Genomic DNA, 20,823 nt, shown 5'->3' on the forward strand with positions numbered 1-20,823 from the left:
CTACAGGAAATGTCTTTATAGTTCAGTGTTTGAGAGCTGTGGTAAACAAAGACTAAGGATGTATTTTAATTGCGTATAAAACGATTCATTCAGAGCCGGGCGGTTGTGGCGCACACCTGTAATCCCAGCACTCAGGAGGACAGGCTCCAAAGCTACAGAGAAACCCTGTCTCAAAAAACAAAAACAAAACAAAACGAAAACAAAAACAATTCATTCAGATTGAAATAAATTCCTTTTGGCTTCTGAAGAAAGACTAAGAACCCTTTTTTAATTAGCAAATTGAAAAGCCAGGCACAAAAGCTCATATCTGTAATTGCAGTACTTGAGAAGTTGAGGCAGGAGGATTATAAATTCAAGGCTAGTATGGACTGCATTGTGAGTTTCAGGCTAGGCTGAGCTACATAGCTACAAACAAACAAAAAAGACTGGCAACATGTTTGGATGATATTTTTTTTACCTGTCAATAGCATCACACTGGTAAAGCTGTTTAAGTGCTTCCAAAATAAGTCTCTCATTAGGTGGATCCAAATATGGAAACCTGTGTATTTGAATGAGATAGGAAAAAGTCAGGATTATTCAGAGCAGGATTTTATACACGCTTGATAGAAATTTCCTCATAAAGTTTCACTTCACTTCATTTTCTTTCATTTTGTTTTGTGGACAAGGTCTCTTTCTACATAGCCCTGGCTGACCTGGAACTCAATATGTAGAATGTAGTCCAGGCTGGCCTCGAACTCACAGAGATACTACTGCCTCTGCCTTCCAAATGCTGGGATTAGAGGTGTGCATTACCATGCCCTGCCCTGGCTCCATTTTTCAAATCCTCCTCTCCCTGAAAACATTGTAGCATTGTAGTTCAAACTACTCCTAGTGGTCAGCATTCAAAAGGAGGAAAATTTTTGCTTTTTCTGGAATCACATTCCTCTCATTCAAAACATACTTCTTGGCTAGAACACTCCCATCTCTTCTCTTTATCTTAATCTTGACTCATACTTTGTAGCCAATTACTCTCTTCTCTTCTGCAGGCCATGACTGTTTTTACTAAATTGTTACAAAATAGAGGAGAGTGCCAGTGAGGTGATCACTGAGTGAGGGTGCTTGCCGTCAAGCCTGACAATATGAGTCTGTCTCCAAGATCCCACGGTGGAGGAGGAACTGACTCCTGCAAGCACACGCACACATTATGTACGCGTGCACACAACTCAAAAAAGAGAAAAAACGGAAAGTAGCTGAAAAATTCAAGTTACCTAATAGTAACTCAGGGCTGGCCCTGATTTCAGACACCTACCTGCTTCTGCCTCCAAAGAGGTGAAATTAAAGGTGCGCACCACTATGCCTAGTCTCCTGACCCCCTTATTTTAATTACAAAGAAAATGGTTCAGAGAATAAAGTGCTACCACACTAGGCTTACCCCTGGTTTCTTTCTTCTTTTTCTTTCCTTTCCTTCTGGTCTATTCAAGGCAGGGTTTGGCTGTGTATCCCACACTGGCTCTGGCCTCCGCAGCCTTTCTACCTCAGCTTTACTATTGCTAGGATTACAGACATGTGCTCTGAACAGTACATGCCTGCAATCCTACCACTTGAGAGGCAGAGGCAAAAGATCACGTGTTCAAGCCAGCCTCAGCTATACAGAAGACATGAGACCCTATCTCAAACCTGCAATGGGGTCTAGAGAGATGATGGCTCAAGCATTAAGAGCACGTGCTGATCTTGCGGAGGACCCGGGTTTAGTCACCAGCACCCACATGGTGGTTCACAACCATCTGTAACTCCAGTTCCAGGGGATCCAACAACATTTCCTGACACCCAAGGACACCGAGCATGCAAGTGGTGTACTGACTTGTATGCAGGTAAAACATCCATATACATAAAATAAAAATCTAAAGAAAAGAGCAAAAGAAGAGTAACAATTAGACAGTATTAAGTAACTGAGAATGAACTAATGCCTATTCTTTCTTATTTTTCTAACATGTATTCATTCTTGGTTATTGGTACTCTGTAGTTGAGAGTATGCTAGTAATTAATGCCAAGCTTACTAGGCAGTTGAATTCAGAGTCTCCTCTTCCTAAATGAGAATATATCAAGACACTGTTTTTTAATCTGGATTTGCCTAAAGTTTTCTGTTTGATCATTTAGTTCTTTCAAATAGCTTGTTATTTCTTTCTCATTGGCATAATTAATTAATAGTTAAATTTTACATGTTTTCCTCTACATTCTTAATTAGGAAATCTCTTATCTTGAGCCAGATATAGTGGTGCACACCTATAATATCAGTAGTTGGAAGTCAGTCAGGTAGATCACTATGAGTTCAAGACCAGCCTGGTCTAAATAGCATGTTCCAGGCCAGTCAGAGAGACATAATGAGTCCCTGTCTTAAGAAGAAGAAAAAAAAATTCTGTAGTCTTACTTGAAACCATCTGAATTGACTTCCTAAGAGTCAGGCTTGGTAGCATTTGCCTATAATCATAGCACTCAAGAGACAAGAGCAAGAGGTTTGCTAAGGCCAATCTAGTCTACATAGTGAGTTTCAGGCAGCCAGAGCTATATAATGAGGCTCTGACTCAAACAAACAAAAATATGTGCACCACTACATCTGGCTCCATAAAACACTTTCTAGTTAGAATTACAGTCATATGCCTACATTTAAAATTAACAGTGGTCAACCACACATTGTGGTGCGTGCCTTTTAATCACAGTACTTGGGAGGCAGAGATAAGCAGATTTTTGTGAGTTCAAGGCCAGCCTGGTCTACAGAGTGAGCTCCAAGACAGGGAGATTCTGTCTCAAAAAACAAAATAAAACAACAACAAAAACAATGGTCACTAAAGTTAGTCAAATAAACATCAGCATGAAGGCCTCAATTAAACTAAGGTTTAAATATGAGAAAAAGATCAATTCTCAGTATGACAGTTTGAATGTAATTGCCCCCCATGAGCTTGTAGGGAGTGGCGCTATTAGGAGGTGTGGCTTTGTTGGAGTAGGTGTGACCTTGTTGGAGGAAGTGTGTCACTGTGAGGGTAGGCTTTGAGTTCTATGTTCAAGCTACTCCTAGTGTCACAGTTGACCATTTCCTGTTGCCTTAAAGATACAGGACTCTCAGCTACTTGTCTGCCTGCATGTCACCATGCTCCCCACCATGATGATAACGGACTGAACCTCTGAACCATAAATAAGTGAGCCATCATAATTAAATGTTTTCCTTTATATAAGAGTTGCCATGGCCTTGGTGTCTCTTCACAGCAATAGAAACCTAAACTAAAACACCAAGTAAAGCAATGCAAGCTTTGAAATAAAACAGTTTAACACTGTTTACTTCTAGATTCCTCAATCTTAAATTATAGCAGTTTTAGGCTGATGAAAATGTTCTGAAATCTGACAGTGGTGATAGTCATATAACACTGTGAATCTACTAACAACAATTTGAACTTTTATTTTAGGTAAATTAACATTTTTGGTTTAGGTTAAAAACAATCATCAAGAGAACTAACCCTGGATATAGGGTAGTCTCAATTCCTGGGGACATATCAGTCAAAAAGTACAAAATGATCTCTGAACAATAACCTGGCTTCTCCACTCTAGCCACATTTCTTTTGAGGTTGCCCACACACCTTATGACATCATGTATGGCAAGGCACTTCAGTGTCAGAACTACAGATGTCAGGCTGGTTCTCTTAATCTCTGGGATCACATGATCAGGCATACACTGGTTCCAAAAGTCTTTACTATAAATCCGAAAGCATTTTCCTGAGGCAGTCCTGCCGGCTCGGCCACTTCGCTGTAATGCTTCACTTCTACAAAAGAAAACAAAAACAGTTCCCAAAATGTTTCATGGGTTTGCCAAGTAATTTACTTTCAATATTCAAACCAAGTACAAAGACTCTAATCAGCAAATTCAAACTGTTCTTTGAATTGAAAAGCTGGATAAAGAGACTTACTTTGAAATAGGAACCACCTCCAGGATGTCCAACCCTAATCTGGGGTTGTGATTTAACTGCTTCACAAAGCCTCCATCCACTACATATCTAAGAGAATGAAAGCAAGTTAAATATCTAGAAAATAAGGAGAGATGTGCTAATTTTTACTTTTGTTTTATGTGTATGACTGTTTTCCCGCATGTATTACCGTGCACCGTGTACACATCTGTTGCCCGCAAAGTCAAGAAGAGGGCCACCAGAGGATCTCCTGGATGGAGTTACACAAAGTTGGGAGCCACAAAGTAGGTGCTGGGTTGAATCAAACCCAGGTCCTCTGGAAGTGTAGCCAATGCTCTTAACCACTAAGCCATCTCTAAGCCCCAAAACGTGTTCATTTTAACCACTTCAGAGTCTCCTTTTCTACCGTGTTTACTGCATTATTTATATTAAATAAAAACTTGAAAGTCAGCTTGGTAATGCCAGAGAGTAATGCCACATGCATGATGACCTGAGTTCAATCTTTGGAACCAGGATAGGGCAAGGTTCTGGTGGCGCACGCCTTTAATCCCAGCACTCAGGAGCCAGGTAGATCTCTGTGAGTTGGAGGCCAGCCTGGTCTACAGAGCAAGATCCAGAACAGGCACCAAAACTACATGAAGAAACCCTGTCTCGAAAAAGAAAATAAAAAAGTTGAAAGTCAAGAATGGAATCATCATAGTTGATGACAAAGTAAAATCCTCACAAATTAATGGTGGTAAAGCTACTGAAACAAATATACAAACATTTGTAGATGAGTATTCATACCAGAAGTAGTAACAAAGGCCAAGAAAGTAACAATCCACCAAATTGTTCACTAAAACCTAACAGACTGGGGACTAGAGAGATGGCTTCTTTTACAGAGGACCAGGGTTTGAGTCCCAGCATTTATTAGGAGCTCACAACCACCTGAAACAGTAAGAGGATCTCACAACCTTCTGGCCTCCGTGGATGCTGCATGCATCTGATGCACAGACACAAATATAGGCAAAACATTCACACACGTAAAAACAAAATCGTTGCTTAAAAACCCTAACAGATTCACAGCCAGCAAGATGGCTTAGTGGGTAAAGTACCTGCTTAATGGACATGGGCTTTATTTTGAATGACCAAATATTTTGGCACTACATAAAGTACTTATACAAAACTGTAAATGTACTAAATTTATTTTTTTTCCATTTTTAAAGTTATTAAAACAGGGTTCACACTCAGCTCTGAACTGCTGTAACAGATTCAAAATCTAATTCTTTAGCATCCCATTTTAAGCCACTGTAGAGCAAGTCCAGTAATGAGTTAAGTTAGAAAGAGCACCAAATCTATAATTTTACTAAACAACATTCTGAAAAACCTTTGCCTGTATGAGAAAATACAATTACAGAAATCAATGTAACTCTACTGCTCTAGCCCTTTAGAAAAACTATTTTTTCTTTTAAATTTCAAGTATCTAGGTTTTTTTTTTTTTTTTGGAGCTGAGGACCAAACCCGGGGCCTTAGCGCTCTACCACTGAGCTAAATCCCCAAACCCTGTATTTTACTTTTGACACAAGGCTTTATTATATGGCCAAGGCTGGCTAAGAAGACACTATATAGTTCAAGCTGGCCTCAAACTCAATCTTCTGGCCTCTGCTTCCTGAGTGCTGGAATTATAGACATACTACACTCCAACACACCTGGATAAGAAATCATTATTTTTGTTTTTTTAAGTTTTTTTTTAATACATATAGATGTTTCGCTTGTATGTATATATGTGCACCATATGAATGCACTGTCCACAGGAGCCAGAAGATGGCATCAGAACCCCTGGAACTAGAGATACATATAGTTTTGAGTAGCTATGTGGATGCTGGGAATTCAAACCAGGTCCCCTGCAAGCACAGCAAGTGCTCTTTTAAATCTCTCTTTTTCTACATGCATGCATATGTGTTCATGTGTGTGTGTGTGTGTGTGTGTGTGTGTGTGTGTGTGTGTGTGTGTGTGTGTGTTTTGCCTGCATGCATGACTGTATATTACATTATGTGCCTGGGGCCTGCAGAGGCCAAAAAAGGGATACCATGGAACTGTAGTTACAGTCAGTTCTGAGTTGCCATGTGGGGGTTGGGAACTGAACCCAGGTCCAGAAGAACAGCATGTACATACGTTTAATCACTGAGCTAACTATCCAGCCCATAACATTTTTTTTTTAAAGTAGAAGCAATGTAATTTCTCTTTACTCATTCACCCAAAAGAAATATAATTGAGTCTTAAGGACTGCGGTCTAGCCTTTGTGTGACAGGCAGTCAGACTAAGTGAAGGATATAAAATACACTGTATAAAATATAAGAAATGGATGTAGCTCAGAACCCTCAAAGATTTTCACATCAGTTATGAACCCCAGAATTGAACTTTCCAGGGGATTCTCTACTAATTTCACTCAAAATCTGACTGCATTATTGATTACATCCAAAAGCAATCGGGACTTGTACCATAATTCAGTTTCATAAGGAAGTGAGAAGAAACACTCCCTCCAGATAAGATCACGTGGACACAACAAATTGGGCTGGAGACAGAAAGGCCTATCGAACCATGTAAGGCATACATTAATAATGACAGCTAAAAAACAGCTGGCTGAAACCTATGAAGCACTATCAGTAATCCTGTATTTAGGAAGAAAAGGCTCAAGTTAACAAATAATTAAAAAGATTACAAAATTCAGAATGTATTTCTTACTCCATTTTCCATTCAAAGCAATCAGTAATTATAAAACATGGAAGGTGAGCTAGATATGGTGGTACATACCTTTAATCACAGCACCTAGGAGGCAAAGGCAGACAAATCTCCAGAGTTTGAGGCCAGCCTGGTCTACATAGTGAGTTCTAGGCCAGACAGGTATACAGAGTAATGCTTTTTGTTTGTTTGTTTGTTTGTTTGTTTGTTTTTTGAGACAGGGTTTCTCTGTGTAGCTTTGGAGCCTTTCCTGGAACTCAAATCTGTAGTCCAGGCTGGCCTTGAACTCACAGAGATCCACCTGCCTCTGCCTCCCGAGTGCTGGGATTAAAGGTGTTCGCCACCACTGCCCAACATGATACTCTTAAAAAGAAAAAAAAAACAAACAGTGAGCATAAGTTAAGAACATTAAAAAGAGGCTGAAGAGATGGCTCAACATCAGTTAGGAGCACTTGCTGTACATTCATTCGGACTGGCATTCTGATCCTAGCACCCATGTAACAAGCCAGGCATAGTCTTGGCATGCCTTGTAGCCCTAGCAGAGTGGGCAAAGACAGAGAATTAATGGGGCTTGCTGCTTGCAAGCCTAGATGACAAACAGTATCTCTAGGTTCTGTGAAAAACGCTGCCTCAAAAGGAATAAGGTAGAGAATGGCGGAGGAAGACATCCAATACCCTCGGGCCTCTGTGTGTATGCACATTCAAATAAAATTTAAGAAAACAAAAACACTGAAAAATAGGTAAGAAAGGAGTTAGTAAAAACACAGGTATAAATAAGTAAGTTTTTAAAAAGGTTGTACCTGATCCCATCTATCGTCAAAGATGTTGCAGAAATATTGGTGGATATGACACATTTTCTGATTCCAGGTGGAGGTGGCAAAAATATTCTCCTCTGTTGATCTAAAATATATACAGAATAAAAAAAAAAAAAAAAAAAAAAAAAAAAACACTAGTTGAAAACATGGCTCTTGTCAACACCAAGCTTTCAAAGAACTCATTTCTTTTCATTAAAAGTTGTATTTTCGTCACCTCTTCTTTCCTTCCTATGTAGCTTGCTCTTTCTTTTTCTTTCTTATGTAACCCTAGCTGTCCTGCTATCCAGGCTCGCCTCCAACTCAGAGATCTGCTTGCCTCTGCCTCCTGAGTGCTGTAATTAAAGGTGTGTACCACTACACCCAGCTCATCACCTTGTAAATAATCTAGAGTATAAACTGTAATAAAAAACTAAGACTATTTCTTAATGTTTCACTTTTAAGATTTTTAAATCCAGGCTGGAAAGATGTCTCAAAGCCTAAGAGAACTTACTGCTCTTGCGATGGACCCAAGTTTGGATCGCAGCACCCATGTCACTTGGCTCACAACTACCTTTAACTCTAGTTCCAGAGGATCGGAAGCCCTCCTGCCTGCAGGGGCACCTGATTCACATACACAACCCACCTACATACATGCAATTAAACAGAAATCCTTACAAACAGATTTTTAAACATAATGGAATTGTATAGTACTATTACTACAAAAAGACCACCTATAGCAATGTCCTTTATTTAGGTCATAGATCCATGTAAAGACATGTATAAAAGTATGAAATTATTAAAAAGTAAGGCCATGCACACACATTCAAATTTTCTGAAGCCAATCCCCAGATTTCAAACTAAGGATCTCTGTCATCCTTAAAGATTTATCAGCTAGCAGGGCAGTGGTGCCTTTAATCCCAGCACTCAGGAGGCAGAGGCAGATAGATCTCTTTGTGTTTAAGGCCAACCTGGTCTACAGAACAAGTTTGAGGACTACATAGAAAAACCCTGTCTCAAAAAAAAAAAAAAAAAGATCAATCAGCTAAACAGTTTTTACTTTTGGAGTGTGTCTGCCTACCTAATGACTACCTCTCCAAAGAAGTAAGGCCACACTCGTTTCTAGTAGTGGAGGGTTAGCCCTAGTGAAATACATACTGTATAGTAGCTTGTGCCTCTGGTCTTAGAGTATAATATTAGGAATAAATATTTTCCCTATTTGAGGCCGGTATGTTTCTCTCATGAATATAAAATGAAGTCCAAGAGATGCTAAATTTGATTTGGCAATTAAATTGCAAAGAAAAAAAATAAACTTGTGAGCCATAAGGATATAAATCAATGTATATGGAGACAAAAAAATTATCTTAAAGAGAGAAAAGAACCAATTATTCATGAGTAGACAAGAGAGTATTCCTGTGTTCCTTCCTGCCCCTTTCCAGGAATTAAGAGGCATGACTATAAACTAAGGAAAAAGACAGACTTGGATCTACCTACCAGGTTCAACAGAAAACAGGGCACAAAACATTAGCAAGGACACAACAATACAGGGGAAGGAAGTAAGAGGTGATAAAGGATAACTCTGAATACATCCTGACATTCTGATAATTGATGAATTTGGAACAACAGAGTAAGCTGTTAGAGACAGGAAGGCATCGGACAACAAATTCTTCAAACTGAGAGCTGAGAAATGATGGTAATGACAAGCAAGTTCTAGAATGTAAGAATATGAAAGGGTGGCTGCACTGGAGTAAAAGATCAAGAAACTTCAAAGCAAAGGAGTTGAATGAATGGATCATCTATGTCAATGACATCCAAAAACAAGAACATGAGCAAAACTACTGGGACAAAAAGAGAAATTCTTTGTTTGTTTTTGTTTTTCGAGACAGAGTTTCTCTGTGTAGTCCTGGCTGTCCTCAAACTCACTCTATAGATCAGGCTAGCCTCGAACTCACAGAGATCCGTCTGCCTCTGCCTCCCAAGTGCTGGGATTAAAGGCGTGAGCCAACACCTGCCAAGAAGAAAATTTCTTAATTTTCATTTATACTTTTCATATTCTTTCAACTTTTTATGTGTTTATTATTATTATAAATTTTGTAATAGTTTCATTAAGACACAACAATTCTGATTACCTTCAATCCCTAACTTAACTATGAAAGATACACCTGAGCCCATATAACCCAACACCTGATAAGGGACTATAATAATCAGGGAGAAAAACTGGAAGAGGAAGAAACATGTTCCAAATCTTACCAAGAAATAAAAATATTTTTAAAAGACCACTTAACACTCTCACTGAAATAAAGCTTCTACAAAAGATATGATATAAACTAAGGACAATGGAATTCTCTTCCTGGAATTCCCTGTCCAAATCATCTCCAAAAAGAATCCAAAGCAGAAATATGCTTGTCCAGGCATACAGTATGTGAATAAAAGGAATACAATTTAAGGATTTATTTATTTATTATATATACAGAAGAGGGCACCAGGTCTCACTACAGATGGTTGTGAGCCACCATGTGGTTGCTGGGAATTGAACTCAAGACCTCTGGAAGAGCAGTCAGTGCTCTTCACCTCTGAGCTATCTCTCCAGCTCCAAGGAATACCAATTTACTATAGTAAACTTCAATGATGGCCAACCAAAGAAGGAAAGAGGAGGATGACTGTGGAATTGAAAAAAGAAATACAATATTTCCAAATTCAGACTCTGCCCACCCTGAGAAGTTATCTGGATGCATCATAAAAAATGCCTTGAGCATTCTTACTAACAGCACATGAAAGTCAACTTCCTACATGAGAAAATCTTAAAAAACATGATGGAACTAGAAAGAAACTACAAACATCTGAGAGACAGAGGCTGTCTAACATGAGGATGACTTGTGCTAATGAACTAGAGAAGCCAACAGGACATGAACCGCATTCAAAGACAAATAAAGCACTGAAACTGGAGACAGTGCATCAGATGTGTTCATTACACACAGATGTGTGTGATTACAGAAGTAGACAGACTGCCAAAATCCAGTGAGTCATAGCTTTAACATAATACTGCACAATATTATTTACCACATGTAAATTATATCTCAAAAAGTTAATTTTAGGGGCTGGAAAGATGGCTCAGCAGTTAAGAGCACTGGGTGCTCTTTCAGAGGACCTGAGTTCATTTCCCAAGCACTCACATAGCAGCTCACAACTGTCTGTAACTCCAGGATCCAACACCCTCACATAGACATACATGCAGGCAAAACACCAATAAAATAAAAATAAAATATAAACAATGAGAAAGAAAGTCGGATCTCTGAGTTCAAGGCCATCTGGTCTACAGAGTGAATTCCAGAACAGCCAGAGCTATACAGAGAAACAAACAAACAAAAAAGAAAAGAAAGTTAATTTAAAAAATAAGCACAGCCAGGTGGTGGTGGCACAAACCTTTAATCCCAGCACTTGGGAGGCAGAGGCAGGCGGATCTCTGTGAGTCTGAGGCTAGTTTGATCTACATAGCAAGTTCTAGGCCATCAAGGCTACACAGAGAAACCCTGAAACCCTGTCTCAAAAAACTCAATAATAGTAATAATAATAATAATAATAATAATAATAATAAAAAATAAAAATAAATCAAATTCCAGATTTTACTATAAAACAAACACACAAAAATAGTATTCTAACAATGACTGGATAGATGGTTCAATGGTTAGAAGCACTTACTGCCTTTGTAGAGGACCAGAGTTCAATTTCCAGCACCCACATGGAGGTTTCACAACCATGTGAAACCTCCTAACTCCCAGGGGATCCAATGCCATCTTGGGACTTCCTTAGCACAAGACACACATGTAGTGCACTTACAAACATGCAGGCAAGATACCCATGTTCAGCAAAAACCAAAAAAATATAGATGTCTTGTTTCCATTTGAAGCTTTGCTTCTGCCTCCAAGGCCTGAATGATTTAAAAACACAACAAACAACAACAACAACAAACCTTGTGGATTTCCTCTCTGAGAAAGAGAGACAGAGATACAGAGGCAGAGAGAGAAAGAACTGTGAGAGAACAAGAACTTGAGGTAAGACATTTAAAGGAATGTCATCAGAAAGCAAAGTCTGAAACTCAGTTTAACAAATGTTTAAACAGGATTTTTTCACCATTTACATCATACCTGCATTCAAGTTGTTCACACATCTTTAATATCAGCACTTAGGAGGCACAGGTAAGCAGGAGGCACAGGTAAGCGGATCTCTATGAGTTTGAAGCCAGCCTGGTCTATATAGCAAGTTCAGGCCAGCCAGGGCTACATAAGGCCATGACTCAAAACAATAATAATATGAGGCTCAAGGGGTGGCTCATAGGTTAAAAGCAAGTACTGTTCTTCCAGAGGACCTCAATTTAGTTGCCAGCGTCTACATGGGATAGTTCATAACAGTTTGTAACTCCAGTTAAAAGGATCTGACACCCTCTTCTGAACTCCTCATGCACCTGCATTCGCATGTGCACATACCTACATAGATACACATATACACACATAATTATAAAAACATCTCCTACAGTGTGGGAGTAGATGGCACCACAGTCCAGGCCAAAGAGCTAGTTTATATAATCTTAGAAGTGATTACACTTGTCCATATTTGACAGATGAGAATTTTATGTCTCAATTGGGAAGACATTTAAGATTTTCATTTAAAAGACATTATCATGGCTAATATATTTAACAAAAAAAAATAGTAAATAGAAAATATTCACCTTGAGCTAAATGTGGTGTTTTACATCTATAATCCAATACCCAAGAAGGGGTGAGAAGAAACCCAAGCTGAAGGCCATCCCAGGATACATAATAAGATCCTGTCTCAAAATATCTACCTCATTAATTTTTACCTATTCACTAAACCCAGGTAGGAGTCAGTGTTAAAAGTCTTTTCTAAGCTGCGCAGTGATGGCACATGCTTTTAACCCCAGCACTCAGGAAGCAGAGGCAGGTGTATCTCTGAGTTTGAGGCCAGCCTGGTCTACAGAGTGAGTTCCAGGACAGCCAGAGCCACACAAAGGAACTTTGTCTCAAACCCTTTGCCCCCCTAAAAAAAAAAAAAGAAAAGAAAAAGAAAAGAAAAGAGGGGCTGGGGATTTAGCTCAGTGGTAGAGCACTTGCCTAGCAAGCTCAAGGCCCTGGGTTCAGTCCTCAGCTCCAACAAAAAATATAAAATTAAAAAAAGAAAAGAAAAGTAATTGCCTTTAAGATGTAAAATGGAAAATAAAAAGTAAAATGGAGATAACTACTTAATCTATATCAAGAGCCTACTATCACAAAAGATTTCCAAAATAGTACCTCATCTATGGTTAACTGCTAATGTCATTTTTAATTTTTTAAAAAAATTGTTAGTATTTTTTATGTGTATGGGTGTTTTGCCTACATGTATGTCAGTGTACCTCATGTGTGTGGTGCATGAGGAGGCCAGAAGTAGGCTTTAATCCTCTAGAACTGAAGCTACAGATGGTCATGAGCCACCGTGTAGCACTAGGAATTGAACCAGGGTCCTCTGGAAAGCAGTCAGTATTCTTAACCGCTGGGCTGTCTCTCTCCAGCCACGACATCCAGTTAGTTTTATAAGTTAAATCCAATAATAAAAAAGTTTTACAGGACAAATTCTAGGTCTCATTCAACAGTTTTTTAATTATATTTATTATATCCAAATACCCATATCCTCTTTGAACATACACATACACGCTAAAGAAATGATCAGTCTTGAAAAGCAGGCCAATAAATGGCTGCTTAACAGGGAATGAAAACCCACTGGGCTTACTGTAGGACACACCTGGACACCTAAGATTTCTATCAGCTTTGCAGCAATGGCAGACTAAGTATTGAGAGGCTATAGTCCTCATTTGAAAGAATCCCCAAAAGAATTTTTTTCTGTTGGGAGAGCACCAAATCCACTCTTAAAAAACAGAGCTGAGCCAGGCAGTGGTGGTGCAGGCCTGTAATCCCAGCACTTGGGAGGCAGAGGCAGGTGGATCTCTTTGAGTTCGAAGCCAGCCTGGTCTACAAAGCGAGTTCCAGGACAGCCTCCAAAGCTACAGAGAAACCCTGTCTCGAAAAACAAAAACAAAACAAACAAACAAACAAACCAAAAACTGAGCAGATCCAAGGTTCGCCAAAGTTACCGTGAAAGGACTTTAAACAAAATCAGTTTACCAGACTGAAGATTTATATTTTTTTCTGTATATACACAGTGATTAATAAAGATATTTTAAAAGGGAGCTGGAGAGATGGCTCAGTGGTCAAGAGTTCTTGCTACTCTTTCAGGAGACCAGAGTCTGGTGCTCAGTACCCATATTACCTGCTAAGGTATACAACTAAGACTGTAATTACAGCTATGATATACCACGTCCTCTTCTGGGTCAGCTGGCCCCCAGAAATATGTACTCATACACTGACATACACAGAAACATATGAATAAAAAAACTATATCGTTTTTAAAAAGTCTATAAAAGCTTGTCATATTTTCTTTCCTACTAAGGAATTACCTGTTGTCATAGACCCATAACATGGCAGTATCAACAAGCCATCTAGTGTGGTGTCTTGTACATCATAATCGTAATCAACAGACTCAGCCATCTGAAAAAGCAGCTCACAGCTCTTCTCTATTTCAAACTGGCCTGGAATGAGATGGAAAAACTTCAGGAATTGAACTGCAAATTTTAAAGATCTTTTTAAAGTTCAGTTTAAAATTAGCTTAAGGTTATTCTAAATCACTTTTTTGACCATGTAAGATATGCCCAACCTCAACAACAAAATTCAAGCAGAAGTATGTTTCTAATTTCTAAAGGAGCAAAGTGTTTATCATCTTCAAGCATTTCATGTTGTTAATACAGTTTCAGGAAGAGTGAATTACTCACACACAGAAGAAACTAGTATAGGAAATACTGAATTCGGGTACATTGCAAAAACTTGAACTTAACTTCCAAAAGTCGAAGAGACAGTTTTAAATGTCTCACTTCAAACATTAGTACAAGACAGAGTAAGCCATCAGCAATGAATTTACTTATTTCTGTTAGGATGCAACTAGTTAAAAAGTTATATTACTCTTGGATTTAATCCCCCAAATCTGCTACAGACTTGTTCACAATGCATGGATTCTACACCTTATCAACACTGTGTTATCTCACCACTTCAAGAAATGTCTGAATAAAAGAATTAATTATTCAGAACCAGGATTACTTAGCCAAATTACAGCTCTATCTACAGTAACCCCCACCCCCAAAAAAACACTTTCCAGAGTTAACTTCTTTCTATGAAAGGATGGTGTAGCTCACATGTACTTCCTCATGAGCCCGGCATTCTGTGTACCTGTTATCTAACAGAAAATCATAAAAAGGTAAGGCAACAGTTGAAAAAAACGAGCCCACATATCCTAGGAGAAGGAGCAGTCTGCCCACTCTGGTGTCATATTTCCTGCTTCCAAAAGGAAGATATTAACCAGGCATAGTGATTGTGGGCCTGCTCTGCTGGAATAGCCTGAGCAATATATCAAGAAAGACCTTGGCTCAAAAACCACAAAATCACTTTATTTACTTACTTATTTACTGAAGAATTGAGGGTTGTTTGTTGTTGTTCCTTTTTGTTTTTTTAACAGGGGCTTATCACATAGCTCAGGCTAGTCTTGAACTATGTAGCCTGATCTATCTTTGAACTTGCAGCAATCATCCTGCCTCAGTCTCCAGAGTCCTGAGGTTAGCAGCATGCAACACTATACCTGGCTTACAAATTACAGACATTATTAAACCTAGTAGAGAATGCTCACCAGTCAGAAAAACTAAGATGTCTCCAGCCATTTCATTCAAATGAATATCCATGGTTACTTTCACAATCTAAAGAAAAAAGCAAAAACCACAAGAATTGTATTTTGGTATAAAACACTCATTCCTCCACTACCATATTCTCTTGCTCCACCAAACAAACAAACAAACATTGAACCAGTCTCCCCAAAAGTCCTAGCATTCATGAAGGCCAGATGGCTCAGTAAGTAAGGTGCTTGCCACATAAGCTTGATGACCTTTGTTTAATTTCTAGAACTGACATAAAGGTAGATGGAGACAATAAACTCTACACAGAACTGTCATCTGACCACTCTATGCATGCCATGGCGTACGTGAACACCCCCCCAAACACATCATACACACATAATAATACATGAAATTTGTAAAAATGAGATAAATTACCAAATTGCCCAAGTAAATAAAATCACACACACACAAGACACAAAAAGATTGCTAAGTAATACCGCTTGAATATATGCAGTATTTTCTCTGTCTCGTGGGCCAATCAAATTGCAGAATTTCTCTCTGACTGGATAGAGCCTTCCAGGTATATCAAATATGGGGCAATTTCCAAAGAATGCAGAGAGCTTGGCTAGCTCCATAGTTGCTGACATCACCACAACCTTTAAATGTTCCTTCCTGTTAGGAGACTTATCCTGAAACAGCTTCTTCAGTAAACCAAATAAGATATCCTGAAAGGAAAATCTAGTAAGTCACAAATACTAACATTTTATTATTTTATTTATTTGTTCATTTTTATTTATTTTTGAAATCAGGTCTCACTGTGTAGCTGTGGTTGGCTTAGAACTCACTAAGTAAAGCAGGCTGGCCTTCAACACACAGAAATCTGCCTGCCTGCCCCTCCTGAGTATGAGTAATACTAAGAGTGCTGGGCTAAAGGAGTGCACCACGTGCCCATTTTTATGTGGTGCTGAGAATCATGCCCAGGGCTTGTACATGCTAGGCAGGCACTCTACCAACTGAGGTACATCCCTAGCCCATCTAACCTATTTTATTGTTTGTTTGTTGAAAAAAGGTCTCACTATGTAGCATGGGCTGGTCTGGAACTCTTTTGTAGACTGCGCTGGCCTCAAACTCTTAAGAGATATGCTTACCTCTGCCTTCTGACTTCTGGAATTAAAGGCATATACCATCATGCCAAGCCATAACCAAGGAATTTCTATTTCAATAGATTAAAATGTAAGAGAAGGCAATTCTCAATACAGTAAAAAGTAACCCCAAACAAATGGACTTCTTGTTAATTAAAACAAAAAAAAATTGACATACTCACCGTAGTTAAAGTTCTTTCATGGGCTTCATCCAAAATAATGACACTGAATTTGTTAAGATTTGGATCTCCCAAAATATGTTTGAGTAAACATCCATCAGTCATGTATTTGATTGCTGTCTCCTAATGTTTGAAAGCAGAGTACATCAACTTGTAGTATCACAAAGCTTCGCTGAGTCAACTAATTCCCCACCCACAAATGCACAGATCAAACTACCAAGGTCTACATTAACAGGAACATAAAACTAACAAGAATGGCTAACTATAAAACATGTCACCTATATAAATAGGAACTAAAAGAGTGTCCTGTGATAAAGCAAGTCACCAATAAGAAGCTACAAAGAGGTCCGTGGAATGTGGCAAGATAAACACTTACAGACAAGATATGGGGGCTACTTCATCAGCAGCGCACGCATTCTCTAGCATCCACAAGGTCCTAGGTTCTATCCCCAGCATGGCAAACAAACTAAAAACACTTTGCTGACTTGGTTAAATTATCAGGTTTTCCACTGATTTCAAGAATACTGAGACACAGCACTGGATATGCTGGTTAATTTTTGTCAACTTGATATAAACTATGGTCACCTGGGAAGAGGGGACCTCAACTGAGACACTGTCTCCAAAGATTAGCCTCTGGGAATGTCTATAGGTCATTTTCTTGATTAATGATTGATGTGGGCAGTACCATCCTTGGACAGATGGTCCTAGGAGGTTGTATAAGAAAGCAAACTGAGCAAGCAATGGAAAGCAAGCCAGTCAACAGCACTCCATGGCCTCTACTTCTATTCCTGCATCTAGGTTCCTGCCTTGGTTTCCCTTAATGATGGTCTGTAACCTGTAAGCCAAATGAACTCTTTCCTCCCCAAATTAGTTTTGGTTGGTATTTTATCACTGTAATAAAAACCAAACTAATACACTGGATAGACTCTGAAAACAGCTAAGTGTGATAAGAGGCACAAAGTAAAACTACTGCGTTATTCCACTCAGATACTTTGACTAGGCATGTTCATAGAGAGATTAGAGCTACAAGGACTGAATACAGTTTCTGTTTGAGATTCTAAAAAAGTTCTGAAAATAGCAGTGATAGTTAAACAACATTGTAAACTGTGACTGTATCCGATGCTACCAAACTATACACACAAAATGGTTAAAATGATAACATTTATCTTATGTACATTTTATTACTACAACAAAACAGTTTAAATATGAATGCAACCAACACCAGGTTTGAAGAGATGAACCAGTGTTTAAGAGCATTTGCTGTTCTTGCAGAGGACCCTATTTTGGTTCCCTGCACCCACATGGCAATTCACAACCATATGTTAGCTCCAATTACAGGAAATCCAATGCCCTCTTCTGGTCTTATCAGGTATCAGGTATCAGGCATGCATATGGCACAAAAACACCCATACACATAATATAGATTTCTTTAAGTAATAAATTTTTTTATATGCAAACAACACATCAAGGAACTTATGATCAAAAAAAAAAAAAAAAAGAAAAAAAGGAGTATCTTAAGGAAAATAAACATTACCATCATTTGATAATGGATAAACTCGTTGAGGAAGGAGAAAATAAGAGTATCAGGTGCCTAAGAGATAATGCAACAAAAATTAATTCTAGGAGCTGAAGAGATAGATGCCTTAGTGGTTAAGAACACTGGCTACTCTTTTCCAGAGGAGTGGGATTCAGTTCCTAGCACCCATCAGGTAGATCCCATCAGTAATTCTCATTCCAGGCATCTGGCATCCTCTTCTGGACTCCTTAGGCACCAGGCATGTATATGGTGCACATACACCACACAGGCAGACACACACTTACATTTATAAAAAGTAAAAAACAAAACTTACTCTTCATGGATTCTGAAGATTGAATTCAGGACCTCATGATTGTAAGGCAGGTTCTTTATCAACTGAGCTATCTTCCCAGACCATATCTCACCCCACCCCCACCCCCACTCCCTTAAGAGTCATTTATTTGTTTGTTTGTTTGTTTGTTTATTATTTATTTGTTTATTTTATTTATTTGAAGGAGCTAGCTTTTTATGAAGGAGCTAGCCTACTTGGGGAATTCCAGGGCAGTGAGAGACCTTGTATTAAAAACAAACAACAAAACAGACACATGGCACTTGAGGGACAACACTCAAAGTTATCCTCTGACCTCCACACACATGTACATACACACAAGATCACAGAAAGACAAACATAAGGGCTAGGATATAAATTTATAGTACTTGAAATGTATACCAGTAAAACTTTTGTACCTTGGAGCTGCAATCATCAAAACGAACTTGGTATCCCACTTTAGATCCCAAAGTGCATTTCATTTCTTCAGCAACCCTCTGAGCAACTGATATGGCAGCTACTTTTCGTGGCTGAGTCACACCAATCATACCATGTTGTGAAAATCCTATCAAAACCAGAAACAGAAACACATACCGTTAGTTAGCAATGGTTTCTTCCTAGGAAGTAAAATTTAAATTGTTCCTGGTCAATCAATACAAATAGTATGAATGTTTCCAAAAGAAAATCCTCCAAATTAGCAACATTCTGTAGTATACTTGCAAATATACTACAAAGAACTCTAACTATTAATTTAAAATAAAAATGCACATCCAGGGACCAGAAAGACAGTTCAGCAGGTAAACACACTTACCTGATGACCTGAGTTCCATCCCAGATCCCACAGCGGCAAGAGAACACTGACTCCCTAAAGTCATCCTGTGACCCCCACATGCACACTGTCACACATGTGTCTATACACACACATACTGATAGTATATAAAAGGAAATTACTTAAAAAATACACACCCATAGCCATTCTAAAAGTAAAAATGCTAATTAGGTTTCAGGTTTGTATTTTTCAGTTTTTAAAAACATTTGAAGAATAAGCCAAGGACTCTGTAGGTTTGTTTGTTTGTTTGCGTTACTTTTTGACAAGATCTCATTATGCTGTCATACTGGCCTCAAACTCCTAAGCTCTACCCATCTTCTTGACTCCACCTCCCAAGCAGCTGGTACTATAGGCATAAATACTGCACCTGGCTTAAGAACCGAAAACTGAAATCCAAGAACCTTCACACACTTCCTAAATTTTTCTATGCCACAAAAGTAAAAGTGGATTTAAATATACCACCCTTTCATAAATTTCTGTAGGTATTATAACCATTTTAAATCTATGAAAATGGAGATAAAACATATAGTGGGCAGGACTTTTTTCTTAGTAACATGTAAATAATGGTATGCCTTGGCAGATGTCAAACCAGGTTTGATGCAGCAGATTAGGTTAATATAAGGGCCAGGCATGATGGAGGCCATTCTCAAAAAAAAAGTTAAGTTTTAAAAGCTATGTTTTATGTATAGTATGTGTATATTTCTGTATTTGAATGTGCACATTGGCCGGGCGATGGTGGCGCACGCCTGTAATCCCAGCACTTAGGAGGCAGAGGCAGGTGGATCTCTGTGAGTTCGAGGCCAGCCTGGTCTACAGAGCTAGTCCAGGACAGGCTCCAAAAGCTACAGAGAAACCCTGTCTCGAAAAACAAAACAAAAAACAAAAAACAAAAAAAATCAATGTGTATATTCAGGTCCCCAGAAGCCCAGAAGAGGCTATCACATACCCTGGAGATAAGTTACAAGTGGTTGTGAGCTGCCCAATGTGGGTGCTGGGAACACAAGTCTGGTCCTCTAAAAAAATACAGCAAGAGCTCTCATCTGCTGAGCTATCTCTCCAGCCCCCCAAAATTAATTTTTATTTTAATATCAATTATATCCAAAATGATTTTGCTCCTTTCCAACTTTATGACAGGCAAGACAGACACTTTATTGGTAATTTGTTAGCTTGATGCTGATAGAATCTGAGAATATTTACCTGATAAAGCTCTGGAGGAAGAATAAAAAAGAGTCAGCAACAGAAATCATCTATCTCTTCCCTTCCCAATTGTTGCAGCTCTCACTGGCTAACATGATAACTTTATTCTAAGAAGAAAATTAGCATCTACCTGCTATCCTTTTTTTTTCTTCCTCACCATATAACCACAGCTGGCCAGGAACTCACTATGTAAACTACATTAGCCTCAAAATTCAGAGATGCCCGTGCCTCTCTAACAAGTGCTGGGACCAAAAGTGTGGTGGACTATCACACCCAGTCCTCTTCTATTACTACATGTCGTTGTTTGGTTTTCACTTTTTGGGGGGCCCACCACCCAGTTCTCAAATAAATCACACACAGAGGCTTATTCTTACTTATGAACACTGAGTCTTGGCTTAGTGTCTAGCCAGCTTTCCTTAACTT

General features: G+C 38.8%; 1 protein-coding gene across 1 annotated transcript in view; it reads right to left on the reverse strand.

The window, feature by feature from the left end:
* Window positions 1-20,823, reverse strand: part of Dhx40 (DEAH-box helicase 40) — a 41,320-nt gene that overhangs the window by 18,794 nt on the left and 1,703 nt on the right. The window contains exons 3-11 of the mRNA XM_036195901.1: window positions 18,794-18,939; window positions 16,534-16,653; window positions 15,707-15,934; window positions 15,227-15,293; window positions 13,950-14,081; window positions 7,454-7,553; window positions 3,936-4,022; window positions 3,609-3,791; window positions 458-538 (exon numbers count right to left, since the gene is read on the reverse strand). Of these exons, the coding sequence (XP_036051794.1) occupies window positions 458-538; window positions 3,609-3,791; window positions 3,936-4,022; window positions 7,454-7,553; window positions 13,950-14,081; window positions 15,227-15,293; window positions 15,707-15,934; window positions 16,534-16,653; window positions 18,794-18,939 (1,144 nt within the window). The remainder of the gene's footprint in view (window positions 1-457; window positions 539-3,608; window positions 3,792-3,935; window positions 4,023-7,453; window positions 7,554-13,949; window positions 14,082-15,226; window positions 15,294-15,706; window positions 15,935-16,533; window positions 16,654-18,793; window positions 18,940-20,823) is intronic.

This window comes from Onychomys torridus, chromosome 8 (assembly GCF_903995425.1).
Source record: "Onychomys torridus chromosome 8, mOncTor1.1, whole genome shotgun sequence".
NCBI lineage: Eukaryota > Metazoa > Chordata > Mammalia > Rodentia > Cricetidae > Onychomys > Onychomys torridus.